General features: G+C 39.7%; 1 protein-coding gene across 8 annotated transcripts in view; it reads left to right on the top strand.

The window, feature by feature from the left end:
- Positions 1-25,750, top strand: part of LOC133446751 (rap guanine nucleotide exchange factor 2-like) — a 133,217-nt gene that overhangs the window by 20,257 nt on the left and 87,210 nt on the right. For all 8 annotated transcript variants that reach the window (XM_061724810.1, XM_061724806.1, XM_061724804.1 and 5 more), the window contains exons 2-3: positions 12,905-12,975; positions 18,381-18,437. In XM_061724810.1, the coding sequence (XP_061580794.1) occupies positions 12,905-12,975; positions 18,381-18,437 (128 nt within the window). The remainder of the gene's footprint in view (positions 1-12,904; positions 12,976-18,380; positions 18,438-25,750) is intronic.

Here is a 25,750-nt window from a genome sequence, read left to right as displayed (position 1 = left end):
ACAGAACTGTACTGGGCCCAAGTAATTAGGATGCCGTGTTATTTTTCTCTCATTGTGTTCCTCTCTGGGATTTCATTAGTAAGTGTTCTCTAGCCTTTGGCTTCTATTTGTGTCAAGTTAATTGGACAGGAGGGAGAGGGGAGTGAAGCCGGACCTTAGTGTTTTGGGATAATTTAGGCCACCAAGTAAGCGGTTTGCCCCAGGAAGATTAAAGCACATCTCCATCCCACTTTGTCCACCCTTCCCTTCTCCTTTTGTTCTTGCTTCGAGCTCTCATGAATTGATCTTTATAAGATGTTGCGTAACTCTGTGGTGATTGCGCCACACCTCTTTGAGGCTTTTGTCTGTGCGAGATGGGGCGGGTATCATTTGGCCGGACAGTTGGCTTTGTTCCCGGGGAGGGACCTGCTACGATGAGGTTCAATGATGGAGCAGAGAGATCCCTTTGTGTTCATGATTGGTCTAATTCCAGAGTTGAATCCACACTGAGCCATTGTTGTGGTTAGAACATTTAACATGTCCTGTGGTAAGACATTTAGGGTTTTATTGAGATTAGATTTATTTACAAACAAACAAGTAAATGCACAACTACTTGCTTTAACAGTTTGTTATAAAATGGACCAAATTATTGTTTGTGAGACAATTTTATTCAATAAACTGTAGATTAAACACCTTTTTTTTCATTTACCATTAGGGTTATGTTGATTCTCTTACAGATAATTCCATCTTTAATTTCAAGCGAAACATAAAGCACCATGTTCAAATATGGGAAAAATTTAGGACTTATGGAACTATATATTAATTTCCTACTAATGCTTTTGTGTCATTTGCTCTTGAATTGTCTTATTACTCTAGCGTAAAGACTGGTGAGAGCATGACTCATATATGTCAACAATATGAACATGCACATAAATTTTGAACGTATTTGCATAACCACAGAGACAATTGATACTTCTGTTTCACTTTGTCTCAGTAGTTTATAATGTACTGACATCAGATCTGAGCTGATCGTAGTTTGGAATGATCAAATCATATGAACTGATTTGAAAACCATGCAATGTTCAGCTTGTCACCTGTGGCTGCAGATTAATCGGATGTTGTTCTTATAATACACACAGATTGCTAATAGTGCACAGGTAAAAGGATAACAAGCACAAACTCACAACAGTTGAAAATATTATTCATAGCAACACAAATGATCACGTATCTGTGGTTGCCATAACGAGAAGGACTGACTCGGTGCTCCAGGGGCGTCCGAATCAGCCCTCGAGAGCTGCTGTCACAGCTGATTCTAATTAATGGTCCTCATCAGCTTGTCGTCCAGGTCTACACACGTCTGTTAATGACACAGTCATCTGTATCAGGGTGTGTTGAAGGAGGGAAACATCTAAAACCTGCAGGACACCGAGCATCAAGCACTGACTTTGGACACCCTGGTTGACTGGAAACGGGGTGATACCTGAACCAAGTTAATGCCACTAGACAGAAGGAAAACGCAAAAAAACTATCTGGACTAAACTCGGTGACAGCTTTGTGTGTTTTTATATATATATATATATATATATATATATATATATATATATATATATATATATATATATATATACACACAGGTGTTCAGCCTAACACACAATAAAGGTGTGTCACAAGACACATGTTTTTGAGTCTCATCATTATTAGTCACCATATTGATCCTGTTTTCCACTGCACATCTTTTCAGTATGATGCTGCAGGTTTGTTTCTGGCAAACTGACTGAATTCATGCTCAGTGTTCAGCTTATTGTGAGGGAACAGCAGAAAAGCCCATTTCACAGAAGTGCTGAAGGACAATACTTACAGCCCTCTCCCTGATACGTTCACGCTCCTCTCCCATTTCTTTCTCTGTTTCTTACTCTGCTCCGTCTCTCTGCCTGTTTTCCCCGTGGAAGTGCAGCGTGTTCATTGTGTAACCCAGAAATCTGTCTTTGTTGTCTGAAGAACATTTTACGTATTTCTTTGTGAAACAAGCATATGTGTGGTCAAAAACTGACATTGCTGTTTCACTGTCCACACTGACGTTCTAGCATTTCATTAATAGAAGTCTGTGGTCCGAGGAGCAAGACTGTGGTAACAGACTGCGTCAACGAACTGCTAGTTGGATGTCTTTGTTTGGGGCAAGTCTGCATAGATGATAAAGATGAAGCCGAATGTCGACTGTGTGGAGTTGGCGTGTTCTCCCTGTAGCTGTATGGATTTTTTTTTTTTTAGCATTGTAATGCAAAAACAGTTGAAGAAAGATTTACGGCATTTTAAGTGTTTGTAGGAGGGAAAGCATGCCTGTGAGGCTACATGCGTCTGTGTGACTCAGGGTTTACTTTTCCACTCACTTGATGACAGCTGGGATGGGCTTCAGGAACAGAATGAAGCAGATAGATCTCTGATAAGTTGTGGTTGTTTTTTTCTCTTTTTTTGCTTTAGGGAAGTGGGCAACTATTAATGTCGCACTGTTTTGTGTTCTAACTTGATATCTGTTTGGAAACATGGAAGTAAATAAGTAAATACGTCAAACGAGTAAACACAATAGCTGAATACTTGAACTCAGGATTTCCTCAACCGGGTTCCTGTACTTTGAGCTCCTCTTACACCCTGGATTGTTCTCAGAGAGCTGCCACACAGATATATAAGTTTCAAGATAATCTTTGCCATTAGAGTAATTTAATGTTTTTCTTGCTACTTTCTGAAAAGTTGAAGATATTTTTTTTATATAATTTTTGTCATTGAATACCCAGCCGTTGATCTATTTCCCCGGTGCGGTGTGACAGTCTTCTGTTACTGAGTCAGCCGTGCTTATTAGATAACCGTAGAATCAGAGTTACTCGACTAACGGTGGATAAATGGTAAAACATAACCAGACCGATAGCGTAAACTTTGTTCTTTGTTGTTGGACATGTTATCTTGTTGATACCTTCAAGGACAGCAATGCTGTATTTTGTTTTGTTTTGCACTCTTTAGCTTTTCAGTATATAATATGAGAACTGTCCGTTTGCAACTTGTGAAGTTCTCTATTCATAAATCATATTCATACTTTAGTTACTAAATAAAATGTTCTCGTTCTGTCAAAACTGTTCCCTTCCTAAATGCTGACTATGAACACTTTCACGTGTGCGCTTTGCTGACTCTCTAATTTTCATTAGATGCGTAGCGTCATATTTGTCCTTTTATAAAATGAGCCACATCTGGAACTCCTGAACAGTCAAGACTTTGCATCAAAGTAACATCAGATGTCCAAATGTCTTTTGTTACAGTGATTACTTCATTGAAACTGGCTTTCATCAGGTTTTGTGTGTCGAATAAACATTAGGGGCGTAGTTCCTCCATGGCTTATTCTTTATCTCACAGGCTGAACAAATTGCTGTCTTTGGGTATTGTTCTCGAAGTGAAAACTCCAATTTTACAGAGAACATGCTGTGTTGTCAGCATGTCTTGGGATATTTAGTGTTTTATTGCTTGGTTCCTGCTCAGAAAGTCACTGGTCAGAACTGGTGAAGCTGAAAAATGTGATTCTAGATAGTTTGGTGCAAATCTTTGCAGTATAAAATATTGTATATTTCAAAATTCCACAAAGTACCCAAGGTTTGTCTTCATGTCATCTATATCATCTGCTGGAAGTTTGGTTTTATCTAGTTTCCCTTTTGGATGTGCGGAGCTGAAGGCACTCAGTAATTCATTTCCAAAACAACATCTGTCAGCTGAACCACTAAGGAGATGCATCCGAGAAGGAAGTTATGTTCCCATCTCCAGACTTGCTTACTGCCAACAAAGCTTTGCAACCTTTCAATAAGATGCAGCTACTTCTTATTAATTGAGAAACATATTGTTTTCCTTGTAAGAAAACACATTAATTTGCTCGGTCTCTTGCTTTCCAGCCAGCATCTGATTTGCATGCCCCAAGAGCCTGAATGCATTATAGTGCTTGAAGGTTTTATACTGGCAGGCGGCTGAAGTAGGTGCTGCTAAGCTCATTCACATGCCTCCCTGATTCCTGTTCCAGCCAGTCGCCATGCGCACCGGTTGCCTGACCACTGTGGGAAATGAATGGCAGCTTCCAAGTGCTTTTAAATTTCGTGTGAGCCTGCAGCACTGTTGTGCTCCACGGGTCTGTTGAGCCCCCAGCATCATTAAGAGGGGTATAAATTCAAGCAGGCAAGTGTTCAAGTGAAAGTGGAAGATGCATCCAACATGTTATAGACAAAGAAGAGCACTGTTTTGTTCTTGAAAACGTTTGAACAGGTGGCAAAGGAAGGCTAATTATTTCCACGGCACTTAATTCATCAACCAAGGCAGAGAGGGAAAAAGTAAGGACTAAGTCCTCTGCTGCCTTAACCTGTTGAGTTAACACCAGTATTAGATTGTTAATTAGCTTTGAGTTATTTATGCCAACACCATTCAGGTAGCACACGGTTTTAGTGTAGCCATAGTTGCATCTACATCTAAAAAACTAGTTCCAAGTTATAAAGATGAGAAACTTTGAAGAAGTACAAATCTGACCCATGTGCTTCTTTTCTCTCTCTCTCTGCGTTCCATTGAAGATTAACTTCAGCTCATATTTTTGCACTCCGATCTGCTCAAAACATGGTCCGAAGAGCCACAGACAGCAGCGTAATGTCTCTGGTCAGCGTGTGACCTTGTCGTAGCCCTCAAAGCCTTCACCTGCTCTCTGGCACAAGCTACCGGATAAAAATACCCAGCAGATCCCACATTCACTGTCAATAGAGAGATTCAAGGACAGCTGCCGGCCACCCTGTTAACACACGGCATGTACAAACAAAGGCAAGGGAATGCACACATGCACACATGCTTGAACACAAACAGAGACAAACATGCACACGGTGGCACACACACGGGCACCAGACTGCCTCCCCGAGGTGCATGATGAATGTTGTGCACATTTTGGAGTAAACTGCCATCACTGCTGTTTTGTCAGCGTCAAGCTTTGGGGAGGAGGGGGCCAATCCTCTTCAGTCCCTCTTGGCACGCTGTCACAGACATGCTGCAGTGTTTGTGCTGAGCAGACGTTATAATGCAATATATTGCCATTAGCAGATACTGCATCGTCGGCAAGATGACCTTCCAACCTTCAACACTTGTCTGAGTCCCAGTAGTCTGTTTACCTTGTTACACTGCTCCAGGCTGTTTATCTCCTCAGCTCCGTCCACCTCATTATTCCCCAACATTCACTTCCAATCGTTATTCGGTGTCTGACGCAGGCATGTGCTGTTCATCAAACTGCCAGTCATTGATAAAGCCGACCATTTCATTTCATGCAAAGCCACAGTAAGTCCAGTGTGGACAAGGTGCTGAACGATTTTTGCAGCCTTTGTGACATTTAACAGGTCACCTAATGAAGACAAGTACGACCTGAGAGACAGGCTTGCGAAATGTCTCGTCTGAATATTTAGGAACACGCAAACTCTTAGTCAAAACATTTTCACCTTGAAATGAGCAAAACTTACAATGATGATTAAATCTTCAAAATTGAGAAACTGGAAATGGATATCTGTCATCTATTTAGCTTAAAGAAATGGGTTTTACAACGTAAGGACATTGCTGATGAACTGGACACACCAGTTCACCAGTTTTGACTGCAGCAGTGTCTCTTCAGGGTAAATGCTAAGCAGCTGACCCAGATGGCTCTTTCTCTCGGTAATGCTACAGGCATCTCCGGTGTGTCATTGAGCAGCAGCAGGTGAGACTGCGGTGGTGGTGTTGTGCGATTTTTCTGTGTCAGTTAGTGCTGCAGACGTAGAGATCCAGCCGGTGTCATCAGAGGAATGCAAACCTCACCCCGGCTTGAAAAACAAGACGGCCCCCCTACACTCTGTGTAACAGGATCCTGCAGCACCGACGGCCCTCCGAACGAAGGGAGGGTCATTAAAACAGAGAGGCAAGACTGGAAGGGGTCACTACTTCAAAGGAATGCAGTGTTTTAGGACATGGTATGTGGTTGCACCAAAATGATGAATGGACAACTGAATTAATGAACATGCCCTATAAGGGAAACTTAAATCCTTAGGCATCACGTATTAATGCCAATAAAAGAATAATAATCATATGTCCAGCTTTTTTTTTCTTCAGTTAAAGCAGGAGTTAAATGTTTGGTTTTCCTCATCACAGTCACTATTTCTGGAACTAATGAGCTCTTTTGCCATATTTCGTCTTTCTTTTCAAAGCAACTTTCAAAGGGCTGCAGACAAGTTCAGAGGACGAGGGTATAGAGTGGAAAGCTCACCCCGCGGTGACAAATGAGCAATTGTTGTAAAACTAGGTCGTCCTCAGCCCTAATTCAAGAGGGATTAATTTATGCTTCTTGCAAGTGTTTTTCGGGAAAAGAGCAACAACAAATTCTCTCTTTGCAAACTGCTGCGATTAAAACGGCCTTTCGTTCTTTGACTGCCAGGGATCAAGGCCGTAAGCATCTTATACAGAGATGGTGTAACAAGCCAACTGTGAGAAAGATGCAGCTTGACTCTTGAGTGTAATCTCCTGACACTAGAAACTGCAGAAGTCACTATTGTCATCTCGACGCGATCTTAAATTGCATCATTTCAATCACAAGTGAGTGTTTTTCTGAAATTCGGAGCATTTTTGTCGATGCTTTCCTGTTCCGCTGTCATCTTCTCATTTTGTCACACACGAGGGAAAGTTTTCTGCAGTTCACAAGGATGACAACTAGCTGACGATGAAGAACGGATGTCATTATCCGGTCTTACTGGCTGCCATTTGGAAAAGGAAGAATAATCACAATTTGCCAAAATTTCACAGTTTGCCAGTGAGACATTACTCGCTGTGAAAACTCATCAAGACACGTTCTTAAAAAGTTGGTTGGCAGCACTAACGGAAGTACATATGCCTGATGGCCACACTGATTCCTCCATGTCAGTCCGCCTCTGTAAAATTGGTTTAATGACATGAATAGCAGAGCAACTCTCTGGCAGACCCTTTCATTTTATTTCCATATAAAGATGGATCATCTTTTATTGTAATTTTCACTACAATTTTGCAACTCACTTCATAGTGTGTAAAATAAAGTAAATAATTGTGACTTTAATACATCTTAATACGTCATCTTAAAATCTTGACCCAAAGCAAAAAAACAACAGAAAAAGAAGCAATTTTGATCCTGACTGAGTCTCAAAAGAGGTTATGAAACATTTTCTGAACAACTAGGAAGCCATTGTTTTACCGTGTGAAAAATTAGTTGCGAGTGGGAAAACCTGGAAAATGCACCCTGAAATCATACCATACAATGCTGCAAGAAAATTCCTAAATAAATTAAAAAAGGGCCTCTTTGCAGGCTGTAATCAGATGTTAACTGTTACTACAGTATAGTGCTGCAACTAACGACTATTCTGATGGCCAATTAGACATAGACCATTGAAACGATTAGTCGACTAATCGGATCATGAATCTTATTTAGCTCTAAGCTTTTATATTTTGCATGAGGTTGTTTAAATGATTTGCCAAAAAAAAAAAGAATAAGGACACTTCATTCAAAAATACATCTTTTAATGAACTTTGTTGGTGGTGTTGCATCAGCTGCTGCCATATTGTTTACCTGGCGCTGTACTCTATTGCTTATGTGCAATTTTCAGCAGAGATAGGAAGGAAGAAGATGCCTCACTCTGTTATTTTCTTTGTGCCAATGATAGCCGGCAATTAAATTTGTTGGCAACTATTTTTATCATTAATTTTTGTTGCCAACGTCGATTAATTGTTGCCCCCCTCGTACAGTATAGTTTGAAGAACACAAGAATATCTTCTTTTAAAATGGGTGTCAATTAATCACAAGGCTTTAGAAAAAGTGTGCATTGCAGAGACAAAATAAAAGTTGAGCTTTTCTGTGATGGTTCGGAGGTAACACATCTTCACTAACACCAGTACCTGTGGTTTTCCCGCTCTGTAGCTGTCATTAAAAGAGCTGCCTTTCCTGTTTCCTTTTCTGCTCCAAATCTGATTTTAAACTACCAAAGTTTACCGTTTTTCTATTCTTTGTTACATTGTTTTAATGATAAGCATGATATTTAATTTCAGTCATGTTTGCTTTTAAATAAGTGGTTAATTTTGAATTTCAAATCCAACATGCACATCAAAAACTGATATCTGCACATCTTTCTGACACTAAGGCCATCAGTAATGTCCTTCACTTCCCTACCTGGGCCTCTTTTTTTATCTCTCCCACAGTGTCCCTTTGTTTTTGAAATGTTTTAGCCTCTCTCTTTGATGTTTGTGTGCAGCGGGTGATGGATGAATGCAGAGGTCTGCTATCTGCTCTCAGCCAGACCCAAATGAATAAATGGATTGACCATTTGTGCCACAATAAAGGGCCCAGTGAGAAAAGCCTCCTATCTGGTGAACAGATACTGTGGCGTGAAGAGATAAGAAAAGTGGGGGGATTTCTCATACTGTAGTTACAAATGATTCAGAGCTGCTGAATTAATATTTACAAATACTTAAATTAGACATTTTGTTTAGGTTATTCAGATCAGTATATGTGAAGATTTTACTGCATTTTTACAAAATTGGTTCTGGAAATTTGTGACAGCCTCATATAGACGGAACGAGCCATTTTTTTTAGGAAACAATGAAAATAATTTAGATTTAGAGTTGAAGATTTTATACGTGTACAGCTCTTGGGCAGACCTCACGGATCCACCAACATGCTCGAAACGGAGTAGGATTGAAGTAAAGACTTATGGAGTCCTACACCTGAATCTTACATACATTCTTACATATAACAAGACGAGTTTCAATAAGCTTACTTATAAAACACCCATCCCTACTTTAATAACTGTTCAATACAGTGATATAATACTCAATTATATGTATATATAAATATAGTGAAAATCAAAGCAAAAACAAAAGAAAACAAAACAAACGCCCAGCATTTAGTTGTGCTATGTATCTATGTAATAATAGAAGTAATTATAATGCATAGTATTACATTATCATTACTTTACTATAATACTACAATATGATAGAGAACAATAGACAGCAATGGTATAACTATATAAGAGTAGATAAGCTATATATACACTGGTTTATATATTTACCGCCAATTATATACATAAAAATTACTATACATCTATATATTGACATATCTACATATAACTATAAATCAATATATATGAATAGAGGTATAGATACACAAATGCTGTACGTATAATACAACTCAATATATCATATACATACCTACATATAACATATCTATATCCATAATATACGTCTATATATACTATTAAATGTACATATCTACATGTTTATTCATGTTTAATAAGTGTTTTATGCAGCCATATAAATTCAGCAGGCAGTCGGCTGTAACGTCTGACTCCATATTTATCTTTTTTTTTTTTTTTTTTTTTTTTTTTTTTTTTTTTATAACTTTACAGTGTCATAACATACTTTTGAACCGGTTACTTTTCATTTCTCGTAAATGTCAGTGAACGCTGCGGGAGCAGTCTCGGCTTCCTTCACCTCTGTTTGCCCACTGAGAGCTTTGCCACTCAGCGCTGGCAGCGGGCCCGGCGCTGCACCGTCTCCCTCTGGGGCCCAACGCAAGGGGCGGGAAATGGAGGACGGCGTCGCCACTGAGCGTGTTTTTTACGGGGCCCAAACAGGGAAGACAAAGCCTGCTATTGTTTATTTGGCATCCTGGAGAGGAAATGCCTCCACTTGTCTGGCTGCATTGCAACGCTACCATCTGTCTTACGAACGAAGGTGTGAAGCCGTGACATATTTCGCTGCGTCAAGGAAACGAGTGTTTACCAAAAGTTTGATTGCCAGTGTGTCGCTGGTATGTAAGGAACGCCAGCCATGGTTTTGCACAATCAGCCTTGAAGTTTTTCTCCAAGGTTTTATCTGGAACAGCATCTTGGTATGTTTTTCCTCCTGGGGGGGCACCTGTGTTCCTGGAAGGATTAGTTTGGCACAGGAAGGGCCGCGGATTAGATGGTGTTATTGGTGTAGCTCCGGACTTCAAGCTGCTGCAATTTAAAAAAAAAAAAAAACTACATTTTAAACAAGCTGTGTATTTTATTCAAATCGCACAATAAGCCCCCCCTTCCTTCCTCCTTGTCCCTGCTCTCAGTTTCAGATGTGAATGAACATCAAGCCAGAATATGAGAAATGAAATCGCAACACCCTCTGCTTTTGATTTTGGTATTCAGCTGGGTAAAATACAAATTAACTTTTAGAATAACTGAAGTCTCTGCAAGTCTTTTTTAGTTTTGGCTCAGATGTAAACCAAAGATAATGAACAACATTGAAAAAAGATCTAAAGTTTTGTTTGTATGAGTTTTGAAAGTGGCTTTGAATGTGAGGCTGCTGTCTCTGCGGTACAACTTTCATGTTCCCTTTTCCTGGGCACTTTTGTGGTGATGGTGTTTGGCACAGTGTGAAATGAAACCAGTAACAGAAAACCAAATCAGAATATGTAAGGCCCGCGGAGTGGAAAAGACGGGGTCCTTTACGTTCTTTCCATAGAGTCAATCTGAAATATTTGAGAGTGAAGCCACAATTGATGGTTCTGCATATTTCTCCCTGTGAGTCTGTGGCTCACTGGTGCCGGTTTATTCGCTGTGATGTCACTGTGGAGATGGGAAGAAACCTGCAGCACTGCCACCTAGTGGTGTCCTGCTCTTAGTGTTATTGTTGAGTCTTGACTGAGGTTAGGTCACTATTTTCTTTTACAGTAAAAGTCTTTCTGCTTCTTTTTGTTGTTATCCTAAGTTTTACAGAGATGGCTTTTCATTTTCTAATTATCTTAAAAGAATATATTTATTGTGCAAGATTAAAATATAGTTTTCTCTTAGTATATTTTTTTTCCAAGTAATAGCAAGAGATGTGAAACAAGTCTTGGCCGACTGCATTTGTGGTTGTGCATCTAGAAAAAGTAGTAGTCTTTTTGCAGTTATGTGGTTTATACTTATAAATACTGTGCCTTCAAGAAGCCTCATAGTCAACGGCTAACTTTTTCCACGAATCTATTATAAATACACAGACAAACATTGCGGCTTCCTTTACAAATAATTTCAAATTTCACCTCATGGATGGAGCCTACAAAGACTGAGAGACTGTGATGTTAGTAAAAAGCCAATTAGGCCACACTAGTAATAATAATAATAAAAAAAGAACAAAATTAAACCAAAAAAGATAAGTGTCGCAGATTTATTCATTTTTTGGTAAGATTTAGTCCTCCAAATTAATTTTTTTCTTCTTAACTTGGACTTTCTCACATGACAGTCATTCGTTCTTTTAGAAAAATACGTGCAGCTTTACTTGGTAATATAATATGCTCTTGAAACTAAACTAGTGTAGTTACTAACTGACTAGGATGCTTTACAGTTAGTTTTTTCATCAGATCAGTAAATCCATCAGAATTGTTACAAGAGGTAGCGTTTTGCCTTTTGCATGCAACATGTTCTCAGTTGTAGTTCCCCTTTCGTCCATTGGGTGGCAGTAGATGTTTAAACATCACCCTGTTGAGGTGCAGCACATTTCCTTTGTGTATCTGACCACAGACTCTTTGAACATTTGGTTAGGCAGAGCATCATTGGGCTGTAATGGGCCTAGACAGCCTCAGGGTCATTTTAAACTATTTTGTGTGTAATTTGTAAAGGTATAAAGTAAATGGGACAAGAACAAATCCCATTGTTTAATTTCAAAAAGGGGAATATTAATTTATAGCCTGCAAAATGGACCACAAACCGCCACACTTTGTATATCATGATTAGTATTTCCATGAATTGATTGCTTTTGACTGAAAATCAACAGAATTGGAATTGCTATCATATTATTTTGTGTTTTGTTGGTTTTTTGTCCACAACAAATCAGCCAAACAAAGTAAGTTACAACGGAGGGTTTCCTGACACCTCCTCCTCCTCTTCTTCCCCTTCAGACATCTTTGACAACAAATAAACACAAACAAAACTCATCTTTTGTGGTCTGACATGTTGAAATTCCCACTAAGCTTGTGATTGTTGCACCCAGAAACCCAGAGACAGACTGTTTGCTCTCTGTGCTTCCCCCGTATGTGTGTTTGACACAAGCTCCCTGTTGTCTCTCCACTCTCCTGTCGGCACATCTACCTCCAGTAGCCGCCGACAGAGGCCTCCCAGTCGCCTCCACCAGTCCTGCAGCACCAGTCCTAGTCCAGTGTGCAGCAGCAGACAGTGGAGCGGCTGTGCTGGCTGCCAGCTCTCAGAGAGGGCCACTTTGTTTCACCTCTGACTTGGACTTAGGCCAAACAGTCGGAGAGTTACTCACTGGGTCACTTGATGAAGTAATTGAATGGGAGTTTATAGCCGTGCATTGCGGCGCCTTTATTTTTTCCCCGCGAGCTGTTTTATTGCCATCATTTTCAATGTTAAACTGCACAAATCACTGTCACTGTGCTTGTGAAATGTTTTTCTCTCATGTGAGTGGCCATTTTGTCCACTCTAGCCTGAATGATCAGCATTTTTTAGTGTTGATGTGAATGCGCAGTTATAACTCGGCCAGGCTTGAATGCATTTTATTGAATGCCTTGGTTTATTTGCACCACTTGTGAGTCACGCTAATGTTCACTAGTTGCAAACAAAACAAAGAGTTGTAGACAACATTCATTGAGAAAAACGGCTACTTCCAATTGACGAGTTAACTGTGGTCTTGCGGTCGCATATTAAAACGCCATCTAGTAATTATTTTAGATATTTGACAATCTGTTTCTCAGTTATTCACTTCTTCCTTTTCCCTTAAACATTTCAGGACATAGCGAACAAGTCCTATCCGTTTCTACCCACCTGATTCAAGAAATTCACTTGAGATATGTGTTTTGAATGTTTTTGTTCAAATCTAAATGACTGAAAACACCTTTGCTCGTCTTCCTCAGGACCTGGAGATTGTCTACTCGTATCTCCATGGGATGGAGGCCTTATCCAACCTACGGGAGCACCAGCTGAGGTGAGTGTCTTCATATCCAATTAAAATAACTTCAAGATAGATATTCCAGTTATATGAATCTCCAATGCAAAGACAACTCTTCATCGTGCACCTCAACGGTTTATGTCTGCAGCCGGTGGCCAAATACTGCTGGATCTAAACAGGTTTTCTAATCCATCTGCCTCTCTGCCCTCCAGCCACTCAATAGCTGGATTTTTTTGTTTTTTTTACCTAAAATGAAATAAAAATCAAGCATGATCAATGTTAAAGATGGTTTCTAGTCTTTGTTGGAAAAGCGTGATAGAGATTTTCTGTAATTGTCGTTGGCTGCTGTGCGTCCATGCCAAGATGTTTGCTAAGTTGACCCTGACATTTTACAGGACAATTGATTTAATAGTTCACGGCAGTGTTCTTGCACGTGCATTTTGATTCAGTGGGTCTGTATAAACGTTTGACATTCATCAGACAAGTCCTGTTAATATTCGTGTGTTGGTTATTTATTAGCGGCTTGGGCGGCGTGCTCGGTGAATTGTTAACAGGCATCTCCTCCGAGGACCAGTCCAGCAAATTTCACGACCTGTTAAATGCCCAACATGTGGATATTTGCATGCAATTCTTAATTTGAGGCTTAATCGTCTGTGCCTGTGCCAGAAATTACACAGGATATTAGTTTTTTTGCTCCATATTTACGCTCTTACGTTTATGGAGCCTTCCACATCTGCATTCCTCAGAGATTTCTCTCTTTTCGCCCTTTTAGTTTTATCCAGCCAAACAGAATGAAGAACAGTAGCTCTTCTTCTTGCTGTCAGATGGTTGCCATCGTGTTGTCTGCTGCACACATGTGTATCATGTCCACATACGTAGGATTCTTTTGAGTTATAAATCTGCATCTGATGGAAAACAAAGGTGTACAAGCCAAACATTTGCTTTTCACGTGTCAGCTAGCCCCATATGCTACAGTGTAATAAAAAAATAAAATAAATATAAACAAATCTCAGCTCTTTGTACACTCAACTTTATTTGAAGTTTGTATTGACAAAATGTATAATTAAAATTCAAAATTATAAGTTATATTATAATTATAAGATTTGGTCCATACGCTTTATAACACATTAGTGTTTTTAGAGCTGTAGTAATTCATAAAGGGTTGTTATTATTATCTTTAACTTTGTTCCACAACCCCACCCACTTCCCCCAAAGAACTAACTAAATACAATAAACTAAAGAAAACTTCTCAATGCATTTTCCTCAGATTAGAAGTCCTGCTTCTGTTTGTTCTGCCTCGCCTCAAAAAGTTGCCTGCAGTCTCAGATATTCTACTGTGGCTGTGAGAGAGTTTCTGCTTTGCTGTTTGAGACGTTGTCTTTGCTGTTTCTTCTGTGTGCATCACATGAAACTTCTGCCTTTTGCCTTTAGATCGCTGCAACACAGAGCTGTCAAATGTCCGAGCCACTAAAGTGGCAGAGATGACGCTGATATCGATGTGTCCTTGTTGGCCGCTCGTTTCGGCTTTATGTTATCCTCTCCATGTGATGACACGTTAACTGTCGTTAGCAGATCACATAGATTAAATGTGCATTTTCATTCATTCATTTGTTCATTTGTTTACTTAAAGGGGACCTATTATGAAAAACATGTTTTCTCTTGCTTTAACATATATAAAGTGGTCTCCCCTCAGCCTGCCAACGTAGAGAAGGAGGAAAGCAACCAAATTCTGCAGTGTCTGTACAGCCGCCCGGATGATCCATCCAGTGTGATGTGGCTTCTATGAGCCGTTCAGATTCTTCTCCCGTCGTTACGTAACCAAAATGCGATTTACATCGGTTGGCCTCCGATGCGTGAAACCACACCCACAACTAACTCCGCCGACCGGAGCTTCTGCCATTTTTTCATAGCGGTGTATCGCGTCATTCAGGCAGCCAATCAGCACAGAGCCTCATTATCATAGCCCCGCCCACTCAGAATCCCACATAGATAATGAGGTTAGAGAATGGGATGATAAAGACATGGTTCAGAGGCTGAATTTCTAATTTATTTAGCAAAAACAATCAACAGCTTGTTTTTAAGACATTCAAGGCCTGTTTAAAATAGGTATTAGATGCCATAATAGGTCCCCTTTAACTTCAATGAATTTCTGATAAAGGCACTTTAGTTTTCACGTTAATGAACGGAAGAACTGCTTACAGCAGAGGTGACCAGCTAACCAGCGAACACACAAATGATGAGGCCAAGTGTGCGTGCAGCTTTGTGTGTTGCACCCTACATATTATTGCAATGTATACTACTAGAATACTGGAAATTAACTTATATATTTAGTGGCTCATAATTTTCTCATTCAATTTTGGGTATCAATGTAATATGAACATACTTAATACTAATGCCACTGTATTTAAAAAAATATATATATTTAAGAGACATACATTGTGAAATGATGAACTGACATTTAGCACCTTTAATTCCTGCAGAATCTGTTTAAATGCTGTTAAGATCTGTCTTGGAGAGATTATAAAGCAATTTGAAACCATTATGTGATAAACCATCCAGACAGAGGCCTTAACTGCAGATTTGCTTCCAAACAGCAGCATAATGATGATATAACGATGATGTACTTTAGTGACTAGGGTGATCCATGTTGGAGGCAGTGCTTGTCTGGAGGGAACGCTGTCAAATAAAATAAGTGCATGTAGAAGGAGACAGTAACATCAACGTCATGTCATTTTGTGGACGCACAAAAGCAATCTGAGCGTGAACTGAAGGGGCTCAAACCAAAGAGCAGGGGTTTTAGTAACACTTTACCTGAGCAAACAACAGCGCTTAAGAGGGGGCAACAGAGCAGATTTACACGAAAAACTGAAACTTTGAGTATGAAGGCAGGCTCTGACCAGGAAATCGAGAAAGCCTTCCCCTAATTTAAAATAAATAAATACTGTCCTGTATTGCTCTTGATACATGATTTAGCTAATTCGCTGCGTTAGACCGTCCTTCTCACATAGACTGTCCAAACAGTTTTTTTCCCTGCACGGTTTGTGTGCATACGTAGGGATTATGTCAGCGAGGGAACAATGTAGCAGTGCATGACCCGTGAGCTAGAACATTCCAGTGTGTGACCCTCCAGAGGCCTCCCAGCCAACACTAACCCCGCTCCCCTTCCCTGTTTGGATCCCGAGGAATGTCCCCGTGGTCCCACAGACCGGCCCACAACTCCCGCCAGCTCTTTACTGCACTGAAACAAGTAAAAAAATACCAGCCAGGCATCCCACGATCTGTGGGATTATGTGAAGTTCTTTTCTTTCTCACCGTTTTGTATGTGGGAGGAGGAAAGTTTTGTTTTTCCTTCTGTGGCTCTTTTTTTTCAAAGCATATTGTTGTTTTTTTAAGAGTATGGATTGTGTTTTTGTGCTAAGAATGCAAGTCCACAGTTGTTTTTGATGCAGAACTGCTTATCAGTTGTTGTTCACTGTAGGGGACAATAGGTGTGATAGCGAAGCACTCGCCATAGAAATGTCTCTGCAGAAGACAAATGTGACATAACGATGTTTTGGACACTTGAGGAAAATGGTTTGATTAAAAAAAAAAAAAAAAAAAACAGAAAAAAAAGAGGCCTGACGTTTAAGGTTACAAAACAAATGCAAAATACCTGTTTTACCAAATAAACTCTTGGATTTTAAACATTGAAAACTATATGATGAAATATCTGTTTCACCGTAACATTTAATATTTAAAAAACTGAAGCAATGTTGTGCTAATGGGAGTGAAGGGGATGTACAAGTTTCTGTACAGTGAAACTCGTGCACAGTGAGTCACTTTTCTTTTCTCGGTTATTGTTTATCTGACCTAGATAAATGTCACCTATTTTCGTGCAGAGGCACAAACAAACAGACGCGTGACTCCAAAGTCAGCCCGAGCGTGAATTGCGACAGCAAGTGTGTTGTACTAAAGTACATTGAATAATAACAAGCTGTTGAGGTGAAAAGAAATTGACATTAATAAGGTGATTGGCAGCGATATGATAACAGAAACGCTTTTAAAAGATGTTAGTTGCAATTGCAAAATGGCAAACAATGTTTGTGCTGCAAAGCAAACCAAGAAAGTTAATCTTATTCTGTTGAGGATATTGCCAAATATCAGCATAATCTAATTACAGTAGAGCAGAGTTAAATATATTTGTTTGAAAACTGGAATGACTCAGATTTAGTTCTTAACTATATACTCCCGGCATAAATTTGAGCATACATTTCAATTTAACAAACATTCCCAGTAATAAGGCACTTGCAACACATCATTTCTGCTTGGGAATGTGGTCAAATTTAACTCGGGAATGTAGTAAGTGACCAAAACTGCTTATGGACACAAAGCCTGTTAATTTAACAGTTTGCAACACAGCGGTTTGGCAAAACTCTGACCATTCAGACAGATATTTACATACCATTAAATGAAAACACTGAGCTGCAGGACTGTGAGCAGTCAGGACCGGGAGCTGATCTGCAAACACCCGTTGATATGGAGGCCTAATATGTTCAGGTCTCTCGCCATCTGCTTTTTCCAAATTTGCCTTGTTCCCGAATGAGCGCGCGGATGAATTGTGAAGATTATTCGTGTGATATGCAACACAGCAACTTTTCCTATTTCAACTACTTGCCAAGTCTGAAGCTGCTGTGTGTTAAACACGAAACGTTTTGAAGGATTACCAATGTTCATACACGGGTGGGTTGTAGGCTGTGCTCAATTTAACATCTTCAACACACTCAGAAATCCCACCTTAGCGCCACATTCGTGAGTTTGGCCTTCTGCCTGAAAGTGGTACAGGTTTGCCAGAAATATTGAATCTCTAATATCACCAGTTTTACTGACATCGGTATCCCCATTTCCTTTTTCATGTCTTCAGCAGTGTAAAATTGCTCCAAAATTACGCGATTAATTCAGAATGTTCAAAATGGCCGACTTCCTGTTCGGTTTCAGCCATGGCGCCTAGAGACTTTTCTTTAAGTTGCGACCTGATACAGGTGTGTACCGATTATCGTGCATGTACGTCTAACCGTATTGTGGGGCTTGAGGCACAAAGTTTTCTAGGGGGCGCTGTTGAGCCATTTTGCCACATCCATTAACGCAAACCATTAAATATCAAATTTTTCGCCAGGCCTGGCTTGCGTGCAAAATTTGGTGACTTTTTGGGCACGTTTAGGGGGGCAAAAAGGCTCCTTTCGTCAGAAGAAAAATAATAAGAAAAAGAATAAAAATTCCTACAGATACAGTAGGGCCTTCGCACTTCGAGCAATTTTGGAGCAAAAAGTTGCACTTTTGCTTTAGTTTTAATCTGCTGCTTTGCTTCACATGTGTTTTTGTTAACCGACTGTCAAATAAAGTAAAGTTGTTATCTCTGCCTGTTATTCTCTAAATGCTCCTCTCTCTGCTGTCTGTCCCTGCAGGATGATGTGTGAGACGGTGCGTTACGAGAGGCACGAGGCCAACGAAGTGCTTTACTAGTAAGTAACACAGTGTGTGGATCCGTATTGGTGTCAATACGTGTGTGTAGATCGACATTGATGATATTGGGTCACATGTTCCCATCTGCAGCAGCAGCAGCACATGAAGAAGTGAGTCTAACAGGGTTCCTAGTCTGTGATCAGAAAGCATTGACCCTCAGACAGCAACTCATTGTTATTGATGACCTGGAACCTGCTGGCTGCACACACACAGCAGAGCCGTGCAGTTAAAGACAAATGAAAACAAATGCTCATAACGCAAAAAAGTGGTTAAATGACTCCCTGATGAAAGGGTGTGTATGTGTGTTGAAAAACACTTTTTCCAAAGAAAAAAGGATCAAGTGACAATATCAGTTCAACTGTGGACTGAAAAGCTCGACATATAAGGGCTCCTGAAAACATTTCCCTCAGGGGGGAGCAACCTTATTAGTCCCACTCGTAAGCTTCCTCCTTGGTGCCGCATTTTGTGGCCGGTTAGTTTGATCAGAGTCATATTGGCAGATTCCAGAGAGCTTCTCTCACTGTGTTTGGATCCACTTTCAAAGGCTGCACTAACAGTGGTGGGCACATAAACACACACATAATGTTTGACTGCTCACAAGTTGATGTCTTTTTGACACCACAGTGAGAATTAACAGTTAATTAACCCAGTTAGTGTCTCCAGGGGCGAGGGGAGGGAGTCCATTGTCCCTTCTTCCTGCCTGCTGATCTTTGTGTGTGTGTTTTGGGGGATGATGTGGAGGAGTCAGCACCTCATTAGAAGCCCACTTGGAGGTACAGAGGCTTAGTAAACACTAGGCACATTTGGATTTCACTAAAGGCTATCGGGACTAGAGGGCCCCTGAACGGACGGCATGCTTTCCTGGTCCTTTTCTAGCAAAACTGAAGCCAATTATAGCCCAGTCAAAAATTAGGTCCTCTTTTACGGCATCATGGGCAACCCTTTTTATCTGTGTTTTGGATCTCAGAGGCCAATGCCTAGACATTTTACACCTATAGTGACATTTTACCAGTGTTTTGCATTAACACGTTCAGGTGTCAATAATCAGACATTCAACTTGGCTCGTGCTGATTGGGTAAACTGAAGGCCAAAGAGATGACATTGTTCAGAACAGCCTGTATTTTAATTTACCTCTGCAGATCCACAGCAGGTGATTTTCTTATCATTTAATTTGCTGTGCTGTTATGCTCATGCAGTTTTATTTCTTGGTGTTTTTTGTTTCTAGTTACAATGGCACAGCTGTTTGTTTGCAGCTGTGTGTGTGTGTGTTTGTCTGTCAGTGTTTGCATGCTTGAATGTGCTAAAACTCGGTCAGGGCTCCATCTGATAAGAGCTGGGTATTAAACAGCAGAGGATCAGGTTGGGTTTCTTCGTCTGGATGAACTTAATCAGGTCCTCTGAGGGGGAAGAAAAACAACCAAGCTTTTAACTGCCTATTGTTGCATCTTTATTGCTGAAAACAATGGCTGTGATATTCATCAGAATGAAGGTCAATGGGGGGAATTTTCAAAAGTCTCATTATTAAATGACATGGCTTGAGCACTTGGAATGAAAAGGCATCAAAAGGCACCACAGAAGAGCTATGAGAGAGGTTATAACCCCATCCAGTAGCGGGTCTGAGACCTCTGCAATGGCCCTCTGTCTGCTTGCTTGTGCCATATACGAACACACCCTTAAAGCACAGATTCCCCATAATAAAAAGTCGTGATTCAACAATTCAACACATGCAAAAATAGCTTAATGTCTATGCAAATTATGGTTTCAGAGGTAGCTTTTATTGGGGAATTTTTAATACACAGATGATCTCAAAATAATCGCACTCTCAACAAGAATCTAGTCTTCAAGACTAGATTGCTGTTTGGGCGCCAACATAGAACAACATCCTGGGTCTGCATGTGTAAGATTGTGCATATTTCCTTTACTGCAAACAGCAACAGTGGTAGATTAAATCCATAAGAATTATTTTAGTTTACAACCCCCTCACTCCTTATCCAATCTATCAGTAGTTGCGTTTCCATTACACTTTTTTTTTTGCTAAAGATGAGCAAAACTCTGAATCTGTGATAAAGTACACCATGTAGGGGGTCTGTCTATACAGGACTGTCTCAGAAAATTAGAATATTGTGATTTTCTGTAATGCAATCACAAAAACCAAAATGTCATACATTCTGGATTCATTACAAATCAACTGAAATATTGCAAGCCTTTTATTACTGTATATTGATATTGCTGATCATGGCTTACAGCTTAAGAAAACTCCAATATCATATCTCAAAAAATTAGAATATTCTGGGAATCTTAATCTTAAACTGTAAGTCATAATCAGCAATATTAAAATAATAAAAGGCTTGCAATATTTCAGTTGATTTGTAATGAATCCAGAATGTATGACATTTTTGTTTTTTTAATTGCATTACAGAAAATAACTTTATCACAATATTCTAATTTTCTGAGACAGTCCTGTATGGTGTTTTTCGTTGTAAGGGCAGTTTCCCTTCCATTTCCCCATAACTCTCCGTATATCATCCTGCTAGACGTCTGTTCATGCACCATGGCACTTTTGCGATAAACTAGATTATTGAGACGTCTGAAAAACTACCGTATGAACACGTAAAAAGGTTTTTGCGATATTTGGCAGTTTTTTCGAGCTAGATGCAATTCCAAATCTTTCTTTGCGATTTTGTCTTTTGCACAAATCCAGGGGTAATGGAAACACGATTAATAGCGGTTGGGAGCCATGGCGTCTTAAACTCACATGACCACAGGATTTACCACCCAGGAATTCCACACTGGCCTCTCCGGAGATGGAAGCTGACCTGCTGCCGTGTTTAGTGCCTGCTCAAGAGGGTTAGCATCCACTTCTTGGCCTTTAACCTCTTCAAGTTATCTGAATCCTCGTGGCTAATTTGTGCAACACAACCCTTGACCTGTGACCTATTTTGGTCGAGTGTGGTTCAAGTGAATTTTCCACAAGTATAAATCTGCAGAACCAGTAGATTTCAGGAGGGTTGAAGGTCTTTAACTCCAGTGATACACGGCTGTTTGAGTTACTAGGGTACATTTTCCATTAACTATAGCCGGATTCAGAAATAAGTCAACAGTTTTGAAGACAAAAGGGGTCACAGGTGAAACGCATGAATCAGATAAAAGCAGAATACCAAAAAACTTACAACAACCAAAGTCCTTATTCAGAATAAGCATTAATTTATTTATATATTCCCTCGCTTGCTTCTCCATTTTGAATAAAAGAAAGAAATGATCCATGAAAGATATTCTGGAAATGCTCAAGTTTGCAGCCTGCGATACTTTCACCTCTGGCTGAGTCTCACCCGCAGCAGCTGTCGGAAAGTCGCCCCCCTCGTGCAGCTCCTGTTCCCTGTGACAATGTGAAGCTGGTTGCCTTCAGAAACAGGAGGGGGGGCATCGCAGTTACAGGCTTTATGCATTTCAGAACAAACTGTACAGTTTTAGTGGTACTGGAAAGGAAACAGTAGTCATTTGACACGTATCATTTGATAAAGGCAGAAAAAAAAAAACGAGTCGGTCATTTCATGGTGTGTTTTAAAGGAAATATTTAGTGTGATTACATAAAATCTCAAGTACTCGCCTCTGCGGTTGCTCTGCCACTGCATTTTTACTCTGTATTTCTAAAATGTTGACCAACACACTCCTTTGTCTCCCACCCACTCACTGTGTTTGTTGGAGTCTTGAAAAATTGCAGGCTTCATTTTATAACATCACCAACACTATTGTGACATTGAGTCTCTTGAGAATCGTATGGTGAAAGCTGCATAACAATAACAACTTGAAATACAATTTCTTGTTGTTCAGGGCTTCTAAATTTGCATGCCAGTATTCCTGCTTGGTCTTGAAACTCCTAATTGTCTGCACTCACTTTAACCCCCGTTTTTGTTGTTGTTGACGACAACAGCTTTACTTATTTAGCTTTTTTCGACTCTCAACCTTTCAGACGCACTCCAGCAAATTCTAATGCTTCCTTTTTTGGGAGGGGGAATTGGGTCACCTGAACCGTGCAGAGTAAACCCAGCCCATGGTGTGTACTGTTCTAACTAGGGCTGGGGATCCATTCAAATGTCAAGATTCGATTCGATTCCGATTCTTAAGATTCAGAATCGATTATCAAGATTTGATTCGATTCGATTCCAATATTGATTTGGGTTAGTGATATTAAATAACTGTTTTTTGAGCTGTTGCATGAATTATATGACTGTAGTTATGCAAAATATTACTACTAGTATTATATTGAGATTAAACAGCAAGTGTTGGCAGCTAATGATGCTGTAAGGACCAATCAGCTCCCAGAATGCTGATAGAACTGCTTTCAGAAACATCGCGGGGCAGAATTATCAAACAGATCCAGGGCAGCAAACAGAGACGGATGAAATCGGTTTTATTTTTTCCCACATTCCATTTTTATTTGTTCCTTTTTCGGTCTATTTTGGTTTTTAATTTTTGAGCATTTGGTTTTTAGCATTTTTTTAACTCAACACTTTAATGTGTTCATACCTTTAAACATATTTAAAGGCAAAAACATGGCACCAGTTATTCTCGTGTCCAACAAAACATTCCTTTTTTGGGATATGAATCAATTTTAGAATTGGGAAATCGATTTTTTAACACAGGCCTAGTTGTGTACTGTTCTAACTGTGCTGTTGTGACCAGGAAAATCTTGCAAAATGGACCCGCCTCAGTGAAACTTCTCCTGGATAAATAAAGATTATAATGATATCTTAACAAAATAACTGATTTTTTTCCCACCACCACCTATGTGGTCCTCGTATAACTGCTGCTGAAAACTTCCCTGTGGGAGTTTCAGTTGATGCTATTCAGCATTCAGCTACTGCTTCCAGTCTGCATGGCCCAGATCAGTCAAGCCCTTCACAGAGTGGTCCGTCTCCTATTTTCTTAGCACCGTATCAACTCCTCCTCTACTTGTGAGGCGCTTTTCCTCAATTGTTACATGCCAGCACTTAATAATTGAACAGTTTTTTTTTTCATGCTGTTTCAGCAATGCCAAGAGAAGCCATGAAAGGAAGGGAGCTTGGATGTAGGAAGGCTTGAGCTAGACAAGAAAGGGTGAAAAAGAAGGAAAGAAAGGAGGGGGGGGTGGTTTTCAAAGGAGTGAAGTGAGATTTTACTTTGTGTCAGTAGGCTGTGCTGTCCACAGCATCATTAGTTCTCCAAGGAGGCGTTTAGAGAGAAGGAAAGAAGAGTGTCGCTTTGTTCTCGGTGATTGAAGAAAAAAAAAAATTGTCAGCTAACGACATTCAGTGTAAATTTATGTATGCGTTGAAGCACATTTATAAAAAAAGCACCAGTTCTTCACCTTTTTATGTGAGAAAAAAACCAGTCTCACCTTGCTGATGCATAACTGGTCACTGCTTTCCTTTTTCTTTTCCCCCCCTGGTTTCAATTAAAAAGTCTCACTTACAGCAGGTGAAAATTCACCGCGATAATCACTTAATAACTCAAGCTGCTGCCTTATTAACACCAGAGACCCTGCAAGTCTCATTTCAGTGCCATAAGCAAACATTCATGTCTTGTGAAGAGCTGGCATTTCAAAACAGCGAGAGCTAAACAGACAATTTGAGGTGTTTTGCAAAAAAACCAACATTCAAAACAGCCATTCAAATTTGCTGTGAAGCCAATGCTATACATTTATCACAAAATCAATGGCAGATTTAGCTACTTCAGATTATGTATATATGACTAAGAGCCAGTAAATGTGTAATTTATTCATAGTGATGTCATAAATGTCCCTCTACACTTTTCAAGTTTTATATTTTGGGAAACATTTACTGTCTTGCAGTGAATTTCCTCACAAAGACTTTGAATTACTGTTCTTATTTCCTGAGCTTATTGGCTTTATTAGTATCAAAGACAAAAGTCGTCCATTTTTCATGTTCACTATCTCTTCAGAAGCAATTAACAACCTGTAATGTGTGAGTTGAGCAATGCAGGTGCAAGTAAATCATGTCATTTATAAGAAAATCCTGTGAATCCTATCACATTTCCTTTAAAGATGAGTACAATAGTAATTATACTTTATTAACAGTATTTAAAAGTCAAAATATTGGCTTAATACATTCAATAAGTAAAGCGTCTTTAGTCTTGCTTGATTATGTTTTCATGACCGTGATTATGACCTGTTGTAAAATGATAGTGATAGTTATACCACGAGTCGCTACAAACTGGAACAAATGGTTGTTATATCAAAAAGAAAAACAAACCCAGTTACTTTCCAGCTTGTGGTGTTTTTGTCCACCAATCTCAGATGTTCTGCCTTCATGTCATGTCAGTTTCTTTGACCAGATAAAGATTATACACATCATGCGTCTTCCTTCTCTGATTTTTTTTTTTCTTCCTCTTTGCTGCCAAAAGGCTGTTAAGCAACATCGTTGATTGACAAGAGGCATCAGAGTAAAAGTGTCTTAAAATGACATTTTCAAAATGTTGTCCATCAAAGCTTTACCAGATGTTACATTTTAAATGAGGTCTAGAAAAAACACACACTCTTCAGTTTTAATGAAACCACATGAAAAGGCATAAGGAGCTTGCAGATCTCGTTTGCGTAAAGAAGCAATGTTAGAAGAGTTGCACATCATGTTTGCACTTTTGCCTCTCTGGATTACATGTCGATGAAAGCAAACATTTGCAATTTGTTTACAGAGTAGGTTAAGATCCGCAGGCTCTTTGATAATCCTGCATAAACTGTTCCAAGCTTAGAGGTTTCGGCCTTGGGAGCTTACCACGGTGCAATCCTCGCGGAAGCAGCGAACGCTGGGAGATCAGCAACATGGGAAGGGAAACAAAAGCAACGCCTTTAAAAATCCATGCTATCCTTTCAACCTAACAAGCATGGCCCAATTACAGCGTGATTCCTTTTATATTTAATTTCTGAGAATTATATGCAGGGAGTTGTTTGTGCTTATGCAAAATATACACAGTTGAACTTTGATGTTCCTTGATTAGACCGAAGATTCCCAAGTAGGACGTAAAACTGTAACAAGTTTGAGTTTTGTATGAAAGGTCTTCTGTGTACAGTGTTTACCGTGTGTGTACTTGTTTACTAGTGCTGTTTTATTAATTAGGCCGTTGCATCATCCGAGGGTTAGTCTGAGTTTAGTTTGATGGTAATGTCTCATTTCCTTGTCTACATGTTTCCGTGTGGCTGATGGTGAAGTAGATGAGACGTTATCCGTTCACTTATCGGTCCCGATCTTCAACTTACCTATTTCTTGTATTGTCTCCCTTTCACTTTCACTTTTTAGTCACCATACTGGCACAAAAC

This window comes from Cololabis saira, chromosome 7, assembly GCF_033807715.1.
Source record: "Cololabis saira isolate AMF1-May2022 chromosome 7, fColSai1.1, whole genome shotgun sequence".
Classification (NCBI taxonomy): Eukaryota; Metazoa; Chordata; class Actinopteri; order Beloniformes; family Belonidae; genus Cololabis; species Cololabis saira.
The sequence above is the reverse complement of the archived record's forward strand: the minus strand, read 5'-3'. Positions and strand labels throughout refer to the sequence as shown.